Source organism: Canis lupus, chromosome 7 (assembly GCF_011100685.1).
Source record: "Canis lupus familiaris isolate Mischka breed German Shepherd chromosome 7, alternate assembly UU_Cfam_GSD_1.0, whole genome shotgun sequence".
Classification (NCBI taxonomy): domain Eukaryota; kingdom Metazoa; phylum Chordata; class Mammalia; order Carnivora; family Canidae; genus Canis; species Canis lupus.
The window spans coordinates 68,158,309-68,174,186 of record NC_049228.1 but is presented as its reverse complement, the minus strand read 5'-3'; the positions used below and the strand labels follow the sequence as shown (position 1 = coordinate 68,174,186).

The 15,878-nt window shown below is 36.4% G+C and overlaps 1 protein-coding gene across 1 annotated transcript; it reads left to right on the top strand.

Annotated features, from left to right (window-relative positions):
* The first annotated feature begins 14,318 nt into the window (after positions 1 to 14,318).
* Positions 14,319 to 15,507, top strand: LOC480186 (E3 ubiquitin-protein ligase RNF113A-like). The gene has a single exon (XM_038541791.1). The coding sequence runs from the start codon at positions 14,360 to 14,362 to the stop codon at positions 15,410 to 15,412; it is 1,053 nt and encodes a 350-aa protein (XP_038397719.1). The 5' UTR covers positions 14,319 to 14,359; the 3' UTR covers positions 15,413 to 15,507.
* The last annotated feature ends 371 nt before the right edge of the window (positions 15,508 to 15,878 follow it).

Genomic DNA, 15,878 nt, shown 5'->3' with positions numbered 1-15,878 from the left:
CATCTGACTCTTTATTTCAGCTCAGGTTGTGATCTCAGGGTGGTGAAACAGAACCCCTTGTTGGGCTCCACATTCAGTGCAGAGTCTGCTTCTCCCTCTCTCTCCCCTTGCTTGTTCTCTCTCTCTCTCTTTCTCTCTCCCTCTCTCTCAAGTAAATAAATAAAATCCTTAAAAATAAAAAAATCACCTTGGCTATTGTTAGCCGTTTACATTTCTAAATGAATTTTAGATTCAGCTGATCAATTTACACACACACACACACACACACACACACACTCCACAAGATTTTTATTAGGATGCACTGAAGTTATAAACAAATTTAGAAAGAACAAACATCTGTTATAGGAAAAAAATGCACACAATTTTCTATCCTTATCTGTAGTCATTCTTTTCCGATGAAAATGTGCAATTCATCCTATCAAGTTATAAAGTTTGTTTGCCCAACCCCCGAATCTGGGCAAGGCATAGGACTTGTTTTGGAAGAAAAACACAATAGAAACGACATTGTGTAGTGTCATAGTTGGGGTTTAAGAAGCCTTGTGTTTATACTCTTTCTTTTGGAGCTCTGCCAATATCAACAAACTTAGGATAGTCTGCTTAACCATAGGAGACAAATGTCTCTATAACATCTGTTGCCCATGTTAAAGCCAGACATCTTCCAGTATGTGGCTGAAGTTATTCAGGACCACCTCTGCCTCAAATTTATCTGCCAGGTGATCAAAGATGCATTGTGAGACAGGTCTAGATCCACTGACCATGACCTAGATAAAGAGACCTTTTCCTATGAATAGTGAATTCACTGGTAATAATAAGTGATTGCTATTTTAAGTCACTAAATGCAGGACAATTCTCACACAATAATTCCTAACTAAAAAAAATTTATATATATATAAATTTTATATATATATATGTATTTATATATATATATAAAATCCTGTGTATTTCAATCCATGAACAAATGTATAGCTTAATTTATGTTATCATCTTAAATTTCTGTCAATAGTTTTCTAATGTTTAGTGTAGAGGTTCTTTGACTTCCTATTTGGTGATTTTTAATATAACTGATAATTATATTATTTTTAAAATTGATTTTCTAGTTATTTGTTTTTAATTTAAATTTTAAAATTTGTCTTTGCATAGAATAAGCTATGTTAACTCCACTTTATTAATTTTAATAATTTATCTGTGAAGTTGTTGAAATTTTTAAATTCATAATCCTATTTTCTGAATTTAGTCCCTACCTTTCCAACCTTTAATCTTTTTTCTTCTGTTCCTTGCCTTCTTGCACTATGTATAGTATCAAGAAAAATGTTGAAAAGAACTAGTGGAAAGGGCATTTTTGTCACATTCCCAATATCAGAGAGAAATCTTTCAGTATTTCACTATTAAATAAAAGATCCCTGATAGTTATTAGGCTAAGAAAATTCTCTCCATTCTATCTTGTTTTCATTTTTTATAAATTCTGTCTGAATTTATCAAGTGCAGTAACTAAACCTATCAACATAATCATATAATTTTTCTTCCTTTCATGTTAACATGATGAATTAGACTATTTTACAAATAGTAAATCATTCTGGCAGGCTTAAAATACATTCCACTTTGATATGGTATATTTTCTTTTTAAATATTGTTAAATTCTGTTTGCTATTTTTTTCTGATGATTTTTATACCTTTGTTAATGAAAAAGACTGGTCTACAAGTTCTTATTAATGTAATGTTTTTGTTAGGTTTTGGTATCAAAGTTATACTAGCCTATCTTTTTCTAATCTTCAGAAGAGTTTATACAATATTGCTGTCATTATTTCCTTAAAGGTTTAAAGGAATTTCCTGTTGAAGCCCTTGGGCCTGTGGTTTTCTGAAATAAAAATTTGTAATAAAGTAATAATTTTTAATAGTTACTAGACGACTTAAATTACGTATTTTTATATCAATTTGTGTAAATTGTATTTTCAAAATTTCTATTTCATTTAAATTTTCTAAATTATTGGCCTTACCTGCTTAGGATATCTTCTTGTTACTTTTTTATTTCTATAAAATCTGTAATGATGTTCTTACTTTTTAATTTCTGGTATTAATAACCTGTGTTTTTCTCTTATTTCTTTTTTGTAAAGATTTTATTTATATATTTATTCATGAGAGAGACAGAGACACAGGCAGAGGGAAAAGCAGGCTCCATGCAGGGAGCCCGATGTGGGACTTGATCCCAGGTCCCCAGGATCATGCCCTGGGCTGAAGACAGAAGCTCAACTGCTGAGCTGCCCAGGTGCCCCTTTCTCTTATTTCTTGATGAAGTTATGATGAATTTATAAATTTAGTTAACTCTTTATAGTGTCACATGGTGATTTCAAATTTTCTGTTACAAGATTTTTCAGGACACCTAGGTGTATCGGTTGGTTAAGCTTCCAACTCTTGGTTTCAGCTCAGTTCATGTTTTGGGGATCCTGGGATGGAGCCCCTATAAGCTCTGTGCCCAGTGAGGAGTCTGCTTCTCTGCTTCTCTGCCTCTTTCTCCCCCTCCCTCTGTCCTTTCTCCCACTCAGGCATGCTCTTGTTCTCTCCCTTCTCCCTAAAATAAATAAATAAATCTAGAAAAAAAATTTCTATCAATTTCTACTTTTAGTCTTATCACTTCCTCTCTCCTTTCTGTCATCTTGTCTTGCTTTTCTTGTTCTAGGTTTTTGATAAGGATAAGATCATTGATTTTCCACCTTCCTCCTTTCTAATGCATGTATATAAGGCTGCAAATATCACTCTAATCACTACTTTGCCTTGCATTTGACAAGTTTGAAAATGTATCTTCATTATCATCCAGTATTAATGTTTCCTTATTGCACTATGATTTCTTATTTAACCCATGGACTATTTAGACATTATTTTGTAAATGTTCAACTACTTGTGAACTTAATTTTTTTACTACTGATACCTAACTACATTCCACTGTGATGGTAGAATGCATTTCATCAAATTCTTTAATATATGTGGAGGTTTTATTTATGTACCAGTGCATGGTGAATTTTGGTAAATATTTCATTTGCAAATATTTAATTAATATCTTTTATATTCCATTATTTATTTGTTAATTAGGTCAATTTTGTTAAGTGTTTTATATGTCTTCTCTACCATTATAGAATTTTTGTGTTTTTTCTATTAGCTATTTAGATAGTAATGTTAAAGTTTTCTATGACATTGAACTCATCTACTTACTCTTTTAGTTCTTTCAGTCTTTGTAGGACATAATTTGAAGTTACAGTTATTGAGTACACAGAAATAGGATTGTGATCTATCTTCCAAGTACAGATACCCCTTTATTATTACAAAAATGTCTTTCTTTATGTGTAGTAATTCATCTTACTTTCCATTATATTGTTTCTGATACTAGAATGGCCACCCCAAAGGTATTTGTAAGTATTTGCATAGCATTTATTTTCTTTTCTTTTACTTTCACTGTTTATAAAGTCTGGTGAACATGATCTTTTTACTTGAAGTACTTAGTCAATTTACCACTGTCCTGTATCCTGTATTGCTTGATGTCCAGTACCTTGAAAGCCAATGTTTTTCTTTCTTCTTTCTTTCTTTTTTCTTTCTTTTCTTCCTTCATGCTTTTTCAATTTTTTTCCAGATTTTATCCATTATTCATGAGAGACACAGAGAGAGAGAAGGCAGAGACACAGGCACAGAGAGAAGCAGGCTCCATTCAGGAAGCCTGATGTGAGATTTGATCCCGAGACTCCGGGATGTGAGACTTGATCCTGGGACTCCGGGATCATGCCCTGAGCCAAAGGCAGACGCTCAACTGCTGAGCCACCCAGGCATCCTCTTTTCAATTTTTTTAATTGTTTCTAGTAGTTGAGTAAATTTGGTTCCAGTTACTCCAGTTGGTCAAGAGTACACATTTGTTAATTATCTTTTACAGAGATTTATAATAAAAAAGAAAAAGGTATATACATTTACTCATGTAATTACCACTTCAGTTGGAATGTCAGTCCTCCAATTTTCTTTCTCCTTCAATCTCATCTTTCTTTCCAATATCACACTGTCTAGATTAGTGTAGCTTTATAAGTGAATTTTGAAGTTCAATAGTATAAACCTTCCAACTTTATCTTTCTCCTTCAATATTTTGTTGGCTATTCTGGGTATTTTACCTCTCTATATATACACTTTAGAATTGGTTTGTCAGTATCCACAGGACAACTCACCGGGATTTTTAGTGGGACTGTGTTGAATGTATAGAACAACTTGAGAAGAAATGACATCTTGACAATATTGAGTCTTCTCCTCCATGAATATGCAACAGATCTCCATTTCTTTAGTTCTTTGATTTCTTTTATCAGAGTTTTATAGTTTTCCTCATGAAGATTTTGCACTTACTTTTTTGAGATTTATACCCAAGTATTTCAATTTGGGGTGTGCTAATATAAATGGTATTATGTTTTTAATTTCAAATTCCAGTTGTTCATTGCTGGTATATAGGATAGTGACTGATTTTTGTGTATTAACCTTGTATCCTGTAATACTGCTGTGGTCATTTATTAAATCCAAGATTTCTTTTTGTCTATTTTTGTTTTTTTCTACATATATCCTCTGTGAACAAAGACAATTTTATTTCTTTCCTTCCCAATGTATAAACTTCTAATTTCCTTTTCTTGTTTTATTGCATTAGCTAGGACTTCCAATATGATGTTGAAAAGGAGTGTTAAGAAGGGATATCCCTGCTACGTTCCTGATCTTAGTGGGAAAGCTTCAAGTTTTTCACTATAAATACAATATTAGCTGTAGTGTTTGAAATTTCATTTTACCAAGTTGAGATAGTTCCTTTCCATTCCTGCATTACTAAGAGTGTGTAGATGAGTGTTGAATTTTGTTAAATGCTTTTTCTGCATCTATTGATAGGTTCATGTGATTTTTCTTTTAGCCTGTTGATGTAATGGACTACATTAGTTGATTTTTGAATGTTGATTAGCCTTGCCTACTTAAGATAAATCCCACTTTGCTCTGGCATATAATTCTTTTATGTACATTGTTAGAATCAATTTACTACTATTGTGTTGAGAATTTTTGCATCTATGTTTATAGGAGATATTTGTCTGTAGTTTTATTGTAATTTATTTGTCTGCTTTTGGTGTTAGGGTAATATTGGCCTCATAAAATTAATTAGGAAGTATTCATTTTGATTCTATTTTCTGTAAGAGATTGTAGAGAATTGGTATAATTACTTCCTTAACTGTTTGGTAAAATTCACCAATGAACTTATCTGGACCTAATGCTTTCTTTTTTCAAAGGTTATTGATTAGTTATTCAACTTATTTAATAGATATTTGGCTGTTCAGATTGTTTATTTAAGCTTTTATGAGTTCTGGCACATTATGTCTTTCAAAGAATTGATCCATTTCATTAGGTTATGAAATTTGTGGCCATTAAATTGTTCATAATTGTTCATAATTGTTTATTAGCCTTTTAGTATCTATGGGATCTGTAGTGATGTCTCCTTTATTTCTAGTAGTAGTAATTAGTGCCTTCTCTCTTCTTAGTAGCCTTGCTAGAGGCTTATCAGTTGTATTGATCTTTTCAAAGAACCAGCTTCTGGTTTTGTTTATTTCTTCCATTATTTTCCTATTTCCACTGTCACTGATTTCTGCTCTAATTTTTATGATCTCTTTTCATCTTCTCCATTTGGATTTTTCTAGTTTCCTAAGGTGGAAGCTTAGATTATTGATCTCAGATCTTTCTTCTTTTCTTATATATTTGTTCAATGCTAGAAATTTTTCTCTAGGTGCTGCTTTTGCTGCATCCCACAAATTGTGATAACTTAAGTTTTAATTTTCATTTAGTTCAAAAGATTTTTAAATATATTTTGAGATTTTTATTTGACCTCTGTTATTTAAAAATATCTTGTGTGATCTCCATGTCTTTGGGAATTTTCCAGCTATTTTTTTCTGTTATCAATTTCTAGTTGAGTTCCATAGTAGTCTTAGAGCAAAAATTGTATGATTTCTCTTCTTGTAATGTTAATGTGTATTTTATGGCCCAGAATGTGGTCTATGTTGTTGAATGTTTCATGGGAGCTTGAGAAGAATGTGTATTCTGCTGTGGTTGGGTGAAGTAGTCCATAGATATCAGTCATATCCAGTTGACTGATGGTGTTAGTGAGTTGAACTATGCCCTTATCATTTTACTGTGGGCTGTATCTGTCCATTTCTGATCCATGGGTATTAAATTTGCCAGCTATAGTAGTGAATTAAGCTATTTTTCCTAGTAGTTCTATCAGTTTTTACATCAAATATTTGGACATATATAGTTATCCCTGATAACTTTCCGTGGTCTGATGTCATCTGTGTCTAAAATTAATATAGCTACTTCTCTTGGTCAGGGTTAGCATGGTATATATTTATCTATTTACTTTTACTACATATGTACCTTGTTTCTTGTAGACAACATATAGTTGAGTATATCTTGGAATTGTAATTTTCATATACAGCTAACAATTTGGTCTATTTTATATCTTCCATGTCTCTGCTTAATACTCATTCTTTTCTCTAGCTTTTTAAATATATGAAACACAATTATAATAACTGTTGTAATATCTTTGTCATTTCTAGGTTAGTTTCAACTGAGTAATTTTTTTTCTAATTATGAGTTGTATCTTCCTGCCTCTTTGCCTGACTCGTAACTTTTGACTAGGTGCTAAATATAACAAATGCTAACTTGTCGGTTACTGTATATTTTTGTATGCCTATATCTTGTACTCTTAAACTTTGTTCTGGGATGAGTAAAAGTTATCTAGAAACCACAGGATGCTTTGGGTCTTGCTTTTAAGCTTTGTTAGGCAAACCATAGCAGCATTTAGTCGAGGATTAGTTGTTTTTTTTTTTTTCTCACTACTGAAGCATTTACTTTATACTCTACCAATGCTCACTGAATTTTGAGGTTTTCCACTTTTACTATTTGGAGCAAGCACACTACTCCAGGCCTTATGTCAGCTTTAAGCACTGTTTCCTCTTTTCCCAAGCTTGCATAGTTTCCTCAGCACATGCGCCCATCAGTACTAAACTGAATCTTTGAAGGCACTCTCTGAATATCTGCAAAGTTCTGTGTGCATCTCTTGCCTCTCCATTGCTCTGCCAGGAAATTTCCAAACTCTTGGCTCTTTTCAACTTGGGCTCTACTTGATTTCTTCCTGTTCATGAAATGGACTTAAAAGTTTCTTCAGCCAGTAGTTCAAGCAACTCTATGTCTTACTTCATTTGATTCCTTTATCTCCAGGATCATTTAATGTTGTTGTTAGGTCTCCAATATCGTGAAGGACAGTTTCCTATATTTGGTTTATTCTCTAGTTTTTTTTTAGGCAAGAGGTAAATCCATTCCCTGTTATTCTATCTTTCCTAGAAGTATGTTTTTAGGTTATATAATTTAGTTACAAATAAAATTATTACTAAAAGTAAGAGGACTTAACAAAATCAGAGTTACCATCCTGACTGATGGGACATTGTGACTACCCAACTTTTGTAGACACTGCGACTACTGTTTTTCAAAAAGAAGAATGGTTGCAACTAACCTGCAGATGTAAGGAGTAATTAACACCTAAAGAAGAGCTATACATACTGTTAATATTAAACGGAAAATAGAGACCAAACTTGAAAAAGCCCTGAGCAAAAAGAAAAAGAAAGACAGCACTCTGAGCAAACAAAACCATAGAAGCCATGTAAGAAAAATTAAATATAGGTCACTTCATGAACATAAGTGAAACTTAACTTAGGTTATTTCTTATAAATGTCTCTGACAATCATAATCATCTTCCTAAAAATGGTATAAGATGAACACTTTTAAGCAACAACCCTGCTACCTGGAAACCTCCACTGTATTCACCAACCACTGTAAGGATTAAGCAACTTCTTCATTTTCACTTTCTAACTCATCTTGTAATGTCAAGACCCTGAGCTTCATATCAGTTTTGGATCCAAAAACTCCCAGTTTGCAACTGTTCTTATATACACAATAAACTCTCACTAATTACTATTTTACCTACCTGGTGATTTTAATATTGCTATCTCTGGATTTTTAATAATGCTAAATAATGAGGGATGAATGGTGCTAAATATTGCCAGTTTTCATACCTAGCACCACCCTTCCTTTCTAATATTTTCCTTATATTTCATGTCCTAGTAGACTAAAGATGATATTGTTAACAATGCTCCATCGTACGGTCAGCCAAGGAGGCACTTTCATGAGGTTAGAAGGGAGATGAAAGCTAGAAGTCATTATTTTGCCTCAGACTCTAGCAGTAATCTAGTGTGCATGCACCACACATGTGGCAATGTAGGAGAAGGGAAGCATGGCCAGGCAATCATGGGCTTCTCCATAGCTGTGAAGCAATAAGAGATATATGAAAACAGGCTCCAGTGGGCACTAGAGCTTCATTTCAGTTTCTGATCTTTCAGGGATGACATTTTCCTCCCACTTATTCCTCTAATATTTCTAACAAATTTCCAGCCTCACAATCTATATTAAATATTTCTCTTATCAAAACACCTATAGTGGTTTCTGTTTACTACTGAATTCTGCCTGTTATAGCATTAATATATGATGAATTGAGAAATAAATGAGAAATAAATAGATAAATCATGAGAAGAAGGGGAGAGGAGAGAATGGAAGGAGAGAAAACATGGGAAAGATTGAAAAAATAAGATGAAAGAATTTGTCTCATATCATTGATATTCAAAGTATTTTTCAAGTATCTTTTCTGATAATGTTTATTTTGGTATGGGCTGTCATGACAAAGTATTGGCAATTCTATAATAGTATGGATTTTTCTCTTCTATGTTAAGCCTGTCAGTTTAAAAAGGGGGGAGCAGGGAGGTATCCCAGGTGGCTCAGAGGTTTAGTGCCACCTTCCGCCCAGGGTGTGATCCTGGAGACCCTGGATCGAGTCCCACTTTGGGCTCCCTGCATGGAGCCTACTTCTCCCTTTGCCTGTGTCTCTGTCTCTGCCCCTCTCTCAGTGTCTCTAATGAATAAATAAATAAAATCTTTAAAAAAATAAAAAGGGGGCTGTTTTTGGATTTGGTAACTTCCTAACAATCAACTAGTCAAGAAAAATTGAAATTTCATAAATGAAATCAAAATGATATCTTAGTTAATCTGCTGATATATTTTAGAACCTCCATGATAATAATATATATTTCTGTTTGCATCCACCAATTATTTCACTGCATTTCAAAATTATCTCCAGTGACTAATATGCACAAAATACCACATGCATCAAAAATTACATCAGAGATATTTCTCTCTTTTTTTAAGATTTTATTTATTTATTAGAGAGAGAGAGAGAGAGAGAGGCAGAGACAGAAGCAGGCTCCATACAGAGAGCCTGACATGGGACTCGATCCCGGATCTCCAGCATCAGGCCCTGGACTGAAGGTGGCGCTAAACCACTAAGCCACCTGGGCTGCCCCCAGAGATATTTCTATTTGCCATTTAAACCTTTGATTTTTTTCATGTAGAGAGAGTGTCTTGTAACAATCTTAAATGTTAGGTATAGAAAGAGGCTTCTGTATTCTTTCCCACTGGCTTTTGTTTGATGTCCTATGTTCATTCCACTGGCCTTTACAAGCCACAGTTTTTCATGTGATTTCAAAGGATGTTGATTTTTACACTGATTTCTTCATTATCAAATGAGCTAACAAACATGCAGATTTATAGACATACAATTAAATGCAAGGTTTCAGCAGTAGTGACTGTCACTTTATCTAGCATAGCCTGCCTTATTTGCCAAAGGCATCTTTAATTTTTTTTTAAGATTTTATTTGTTTATTTTAGAAATAGAGCACTAGCAGAGGGAGAGACAGAGAGGGAGAAGCATGGTCCCTATGGAGCAAGAAGCCCAGTGTGGGGCTCAATCCCAGAACCCCAGGATCATGACCTGAACCAAAGGCAGCCATTTAACTGACTGAGCCTGTCAGGTACCCTGGCATCTTTAATTTGAACCTGAGACTACAATTTAAGTAAAATCAAGATTGCTTCCTCTTTACCCACCCTTCTCCCTTTCTTCCTTTCTCTTCATTTGCTTTGCAATATAATTTCTAAATAAGTGAAAAATTTTCACATTGCAAACAATTTAAACCTTGCCTTTACCAGATAGATAGATGAATGGATAGATAGTAGATAAATGGATGGATACATTAGATGATAGATAAACGATGATAGATGATAGATAGATGATAGATAGATGATAGATAGATAGATAGATAGATGATAGATGATAGATAGATAGATAGATGATAGATAGATAGATAGATGATACATAGATAGAAAAATTTTTAACTCTTTCCATTCTTCTTTGCTTTTCTCCCTCTAGTGGGGACTATTAGATGTCTACCAAATGCTTTTCAAGACTGAGGCAAACAATAATTTCTCCAGTAGCTAGAGTGTTGGATGCTGAGAGCTCACAACTGAGTCCTCCGCCAGGAACTGCACTTGGACAAAGAGAACTTTCTTGCCAAATGTTGATGCCTACCCAAGGGCAGTCCAAGGCCCAGGAGTCCTTCCTCAATTCAGTATCTCTGAATGGCCATCCCACCCTCAGAGCTTTCAGGGAGACCATCTGAAGTCTGTTGCAATTGGATCACAGTTCAATTTTGCCCTTTGCCTAAGCCTGCTTCACTCATTCCTTTACCACTCTTGTTTCTGAAAGAACACCCCCAACAAATCACCAGCATGTAAATTTTCATTTTGTAATCTGTTCCCTAGGGAAACCAAATTATAAGGACCTGACATGAACGACAGGAGACAGGATCCTCTAAGATGGAATTCTGGATAGTGATAGTGATAAGGACACCATCATTGGTGAAAAGTGGAGCCCTGACAGCTTCTGGCTTCCTGAAGTCAATAAACTGAGATAATATGTAGTGAGTCAGTTCAACCAGTGGTGAACTAAGATAGGGCACTAATAGAGGTGTATCTGGGGGGCATGTGAGGTGCCGGGAGGCAGAGAGGTCTAATTATAGGGACTATGGGATTGGGAGCTTCTTGTTGGGAGCTACTGAAACATAAGATTAGTCATCAATTTAGGCAAAGTATGAAAGCCAGAGGGCTTTCTAGGCAACATCTAAAGGCTCTCTTATCCTGTAGGCAAAGGGCAGGAAAGGCTGGGGATCAGAAGAATTACATAATTATAAGGATGAAAGAGAAGATTGACTTCTCAACATCTACAAGTCTGCTACTCTAAAACAAGAGCCCTGGTTGAAACCTGGGTGGTCTGGACATTCTGGAGAAGATCTCATTGGTCCACTATAGCAATGGCATCATGTTACTAGACCAACTGAATAAAAAAGGCAAGTTAAACACTGTAGCATAAACCATTTGTGCTGTTCAACACATCTATGAAATTTTAGGAGTGTAGTGTCTTGGATTATGCTGGGACCTCCCCTCTAACAAATTACTGCATCTTGCACTGCCTGTCACTAAAACTGAAGCAAGAAGACCAACAGGCCTCTATGGGTTTTGTAAGCAGTATTTCCCGCACTTCGGAGCGCTGTTCTCATTCAAGAGTGTCAGGGAAGGAGGCCAGGTTTAAATGAGTCCAAGAGCACAAAAGACCACTAAGCAGGTCCTAAATGCAGTGGAAGCAATCATGCCTCTTAGGTGATGTAATCCAATAGACCTAATGGTATCAGAGGTCAATATAATAGAGGAAGATAAAGACTATGGTAAGTCCCAGGCAATGCATCACAGTATACAAAAAAATATATTCCTAGTATACCTGAAGCATAGATTCATAGTAAAGGAGTTAGTAAGTCAATGTGCACACACTTATCATATTTATATCAACTATAAGGTATTTATTTAATAATACAAGATTATAAAGCATAATAAAATGAAACTGACCCCTGCCTATTAAGCTCCCTGAATAACTCTCTGAATGCATGCTCTCTCTACTTAGTAGAGAAAACCAGTATCTTTTATGTTATTTCAGTGCATTTCTTCATACTTTCATTATGTATCACTAAAAATAAATACTATTTTTTGTGCTTTTACATTTTATATAAATGATATAGGCTGCTACTGACTTCAGCTTCTGTTTTTGCACAAGATGATGTGTAGAAGATTCAACCATGTTGACCTATAGTCCCAGCTTTTTCATTTTTACCACTTTGTAATATTCCATTGTACTAAAAATGTCATTATTTATTTATCCATTCTCCTATTGATGGAAATATGAATTGTGTACCTTTTTTTCCTATTGCATAAGATGCTTTTATTAAGATTCTTAATGTGTGCATATTTTCATATTTTCTAGGCAATATTACATTGGCCTCCAAAGTCAGACAAATCATGCTCTTACCAAATGTTGGGAATACAATTCTAGGTTAATGGGGGTTTTTTTCTTAGTTTTTATTTTAATTCCAGTTGGTTAACATACAGTGTTATATTAGTTTCAGGTGTACAATATAGTGATTCAACACTTCCATATATCATCTGGTGCTCATGATAACAAGTACACTCCTTAATTCTCACCACCTATTTAAACCAGCCCCCCAGGCCCTCTCCCCTCTTGTAACCACCAGATTATTCTCTATATTTAAGAGTCTGTTTCTTGCTTTGTCTCTCTCTTATTTTTTTCCCTTTGCTTGTTTGTTTTGTTTCTTAAATTCCACATGAGTGAAATCAATATAGTATTTGTCTTTCTCTGACTCATTTATTCTCTGACTTTGCATTATACTCTCTAGCTCCATCCATATTGCAAATGTCAAGATTTCATTCTTTTTATGGCTGAATAGTATTCCATTGTGTGTGTGTGTGTGGATGAATGGATAAAGAAGAGGTGAGATATATATATATATATATATATATATATATATTTATCTTTATCCATTCATCAATTAATGGACACTTGAGCTGCTTCCATATCTTGGCTATTGTAAATAATGCTCCTATAAACATAGCGGTGCATGTATCCTTTTGAATTAGTGTTTTTGTATTTTTGGGGTAAATACTCAGTAGTGCAATTAGCGATTATAGGGTAGCTCTATTTTTAAATTTTTAAGGAAACTGCGTGCTGTTTTCCAGTGTCTGCACCAGTTTGCATTCCCACCAACAGTGCATGAGGTTTCCTTTCTTTCCACATCCTCAACAACACCTGTTGTTTCTTGTGTTGTTGATTTTAGCCATAATGACAGGTGTGAGGTGATATAGCTCATGGTGGTTTTGATTTTCATTTCCCTGATAATCAGTGATGATGAGCATCTTTTCATGTTTCTGTTGGCCATCTGTATTTCTTCTTTGGAGAAATGTCTGTTCATGTCTTCTGTCCATTTCTTAACTGGATTATTTGGTTTTGGAGTGTTGAGTTTGATAAGGTCTTTATATATTTTGGATACTAGCCCCTTATCTAATAAGTCATTTGCAAATATCTTCTCCCATTCTATAGATTGCCTTTTAGTTTTGTTGATTGTTTCCTTCACTGTTCAGAAACTTATTATTTTGATGTAGTCCCAATAGCTTATTTTTGCTTTTGTTTCCCTTGCCTCAAGAGACATATCTTAAAAGAAGCACTATGGCTGATGTCTAAGAAGTTACTGCCTATGTAAAATCTCTAGGATTTTTATCGTCTCCTGTCTCACATTTGGGTCTTTCATCCATTTTGAATTTATTTTTGTGTATGCTGTAAGAATGTGGTTCAGTTTCATTCTTCTCCACGTTGCTGTCCAGCTTTCTTTCCCAACACCATTTGTTGAAGAGACTGCTTTTTTCCTTTTGGATATTTTTTCCTGCTTTGCCAAAGATTAATTGCCCATATTATTGTCAGTTTATTTCAGTTTTTTTTCTATTCTGTTCTATTGATCTATGTGTCTACTTTGGTGTCAGTACCATACCATTGGATTACTACAGCTTTGAAAGATAACTTGGAATTGTGATGACTCCAGCTTCACTTTTCTTTTCCTGTGATTTGGTTGTTCTGGGGTTTTCTGTGATTCTCTACAAGTCTTAGGATTATTTGTTCTAGCTCTGTGAAAAACACCATTGGTATCTTCTAGGGATTGCATTAAACATATAGACTGCTTTGATAGTTTCAATCCATGAGCATTGAACGACTTTCCATCTCTTTGATGGTTATTTTTTTATTCCCAAGACTTTGAAGACGTTGCACCACTCCTCAGGGCTCCGACCATTGTTCTTCAGAAGTCTGGGCTCTTTCTAATGGTCTCTTCTCTCTGGGTGCTTTTAAGTCTTCTCATTCGCTCTGAGGTTCCAAATACCTACAAGGTAAATGCAGTTTACATTTAAATACTGCACCTCGTGCAGTGACGTGAAGGGGCCCGCGTGGCCGAGCACGCCACGGCCTTCTGGAGCTCCAGACTCTAAAATGGCAGAGCCGCTTTCTCCCGGAAAGACCACAGACCAGGTGTGCACCTTCCTCTTTAAAAAGCCCGGTGGAGGAAGAGGGGCTGCAGGCCGCAGGAGGCGCGGGCGCTGCGACCAGGAGCCTGGAGACGGCGGCAGCGGCAGCGACCAAGGCAGCGCTGTGGTTCGCCCCGAAAAGCAGCGGGCGGCGGGCGACCCGATGATACAGACGACCCGGGGCCGGGGCCGGGGCCGTGGGACCCAGAAGGCGGCTTGCGGCCACCCGAGCAGCGAGGAGGAGGGGGCGGAGGAGCCCGAGGCCCAGAGTCTGGGCGTGGCCTACAGGTCCACCCGCTCGGCAACCCCCGCGGGGCCAGGGGACGTGGGGGCGACTGCCCGCTCCGAGCCGGACCCCGAGGAGGAGCGCGACGCACAAGCCATCTTCGAGCGCAGCCGGAAGATCCAGGAGGAGCTGAGGCCCAAGGAGGATGACAAGATCTATCGGGGAAGCAATAATTATCAGAAACACATGAAGCCCAAGGATACGTCTCTGGGCCGTGCGTCCTCCGGGATGGTGAGGAAGGGCCCCATCCGGGCGCCCGAGCATCCCTGTGCCACCGTGCGCTGGGACTACCAGCCCGACACCTGTAAGGACTTCAAGGAGACTGGCTTCTGCGGCTTCGGAGACAGCTGCAAGTTCCTCCACGACCGTTCAGATTACAAGCACGGGTGGCAGGTTGAACGTGAGCTTGAGGACGGTCGCTATGGTGTCTATGGGGACGAAAACTATGACGTGGGAAGCGATGATGAGGAAATACCACTCAGGTGTCTCATCTGTCGCCAGACCTTCGAGAATCCGGTTGTCACCAGGTGCAGGCATTATTTCTGCGAGAGCTGTGCACTGCGGCACTTCCGCACCACCCCTCGCTGCTATGTCTGTGACCAGCAGACCAACGGCGTCTTCAATCCAGCCAAAGAATTGATTGCAAAATTGGAGAAGCATCGAGCTGCAGAAGAGGGTGATGCTTCTGATTTCCCAGAAGACCTCGATGAGGCTCCGATCGCCACCACTTAGCCTGCCTATTATTCTCACACCTCAGAATAAATCTTTTGTTTGGAAAAATAAAAAGTAAAAACAGACAAACAAATAAATACTGCAATGTATTTTTAAATGAATTCATTTATTTTTCTGCTTGGGTTTTATTGTGTTTGCTGAATCTGAAGATTTGTGTCTTTCATCAGTTCCTGAAAATTCCGTAGAATTACTTCTTCAAATAGTCTTTCTTCCTTAATTTTTATCCTATTCCTCTGAATTATCAAGGAAAGTAGGTTATATATTCTCATTTTAATTCCAGGCTGCCTTGCTTCTCCTATTATCTATTCCTTAACTCTCTGTATTATATTTTGCTTCAGTTTACAAATCCATGCTTCAGTTTACAAATTGTCTTCAATTTTGTCTATTCTGATATTTAGCATTCTTTTAGCATTTACAGCAATATTTATTTTTATATCTAGAAATTATACTAAGTTTTCTTCAAGTC

Coding starts and splice junctions, on each gene's coding strand:
- LOC480186 (XM_038541791.1), top strand. CDS start 14,360: ATGGCAGAGCCGCTTTCTCCCGGAAAGACCACAGACCAGGTGTGCACC.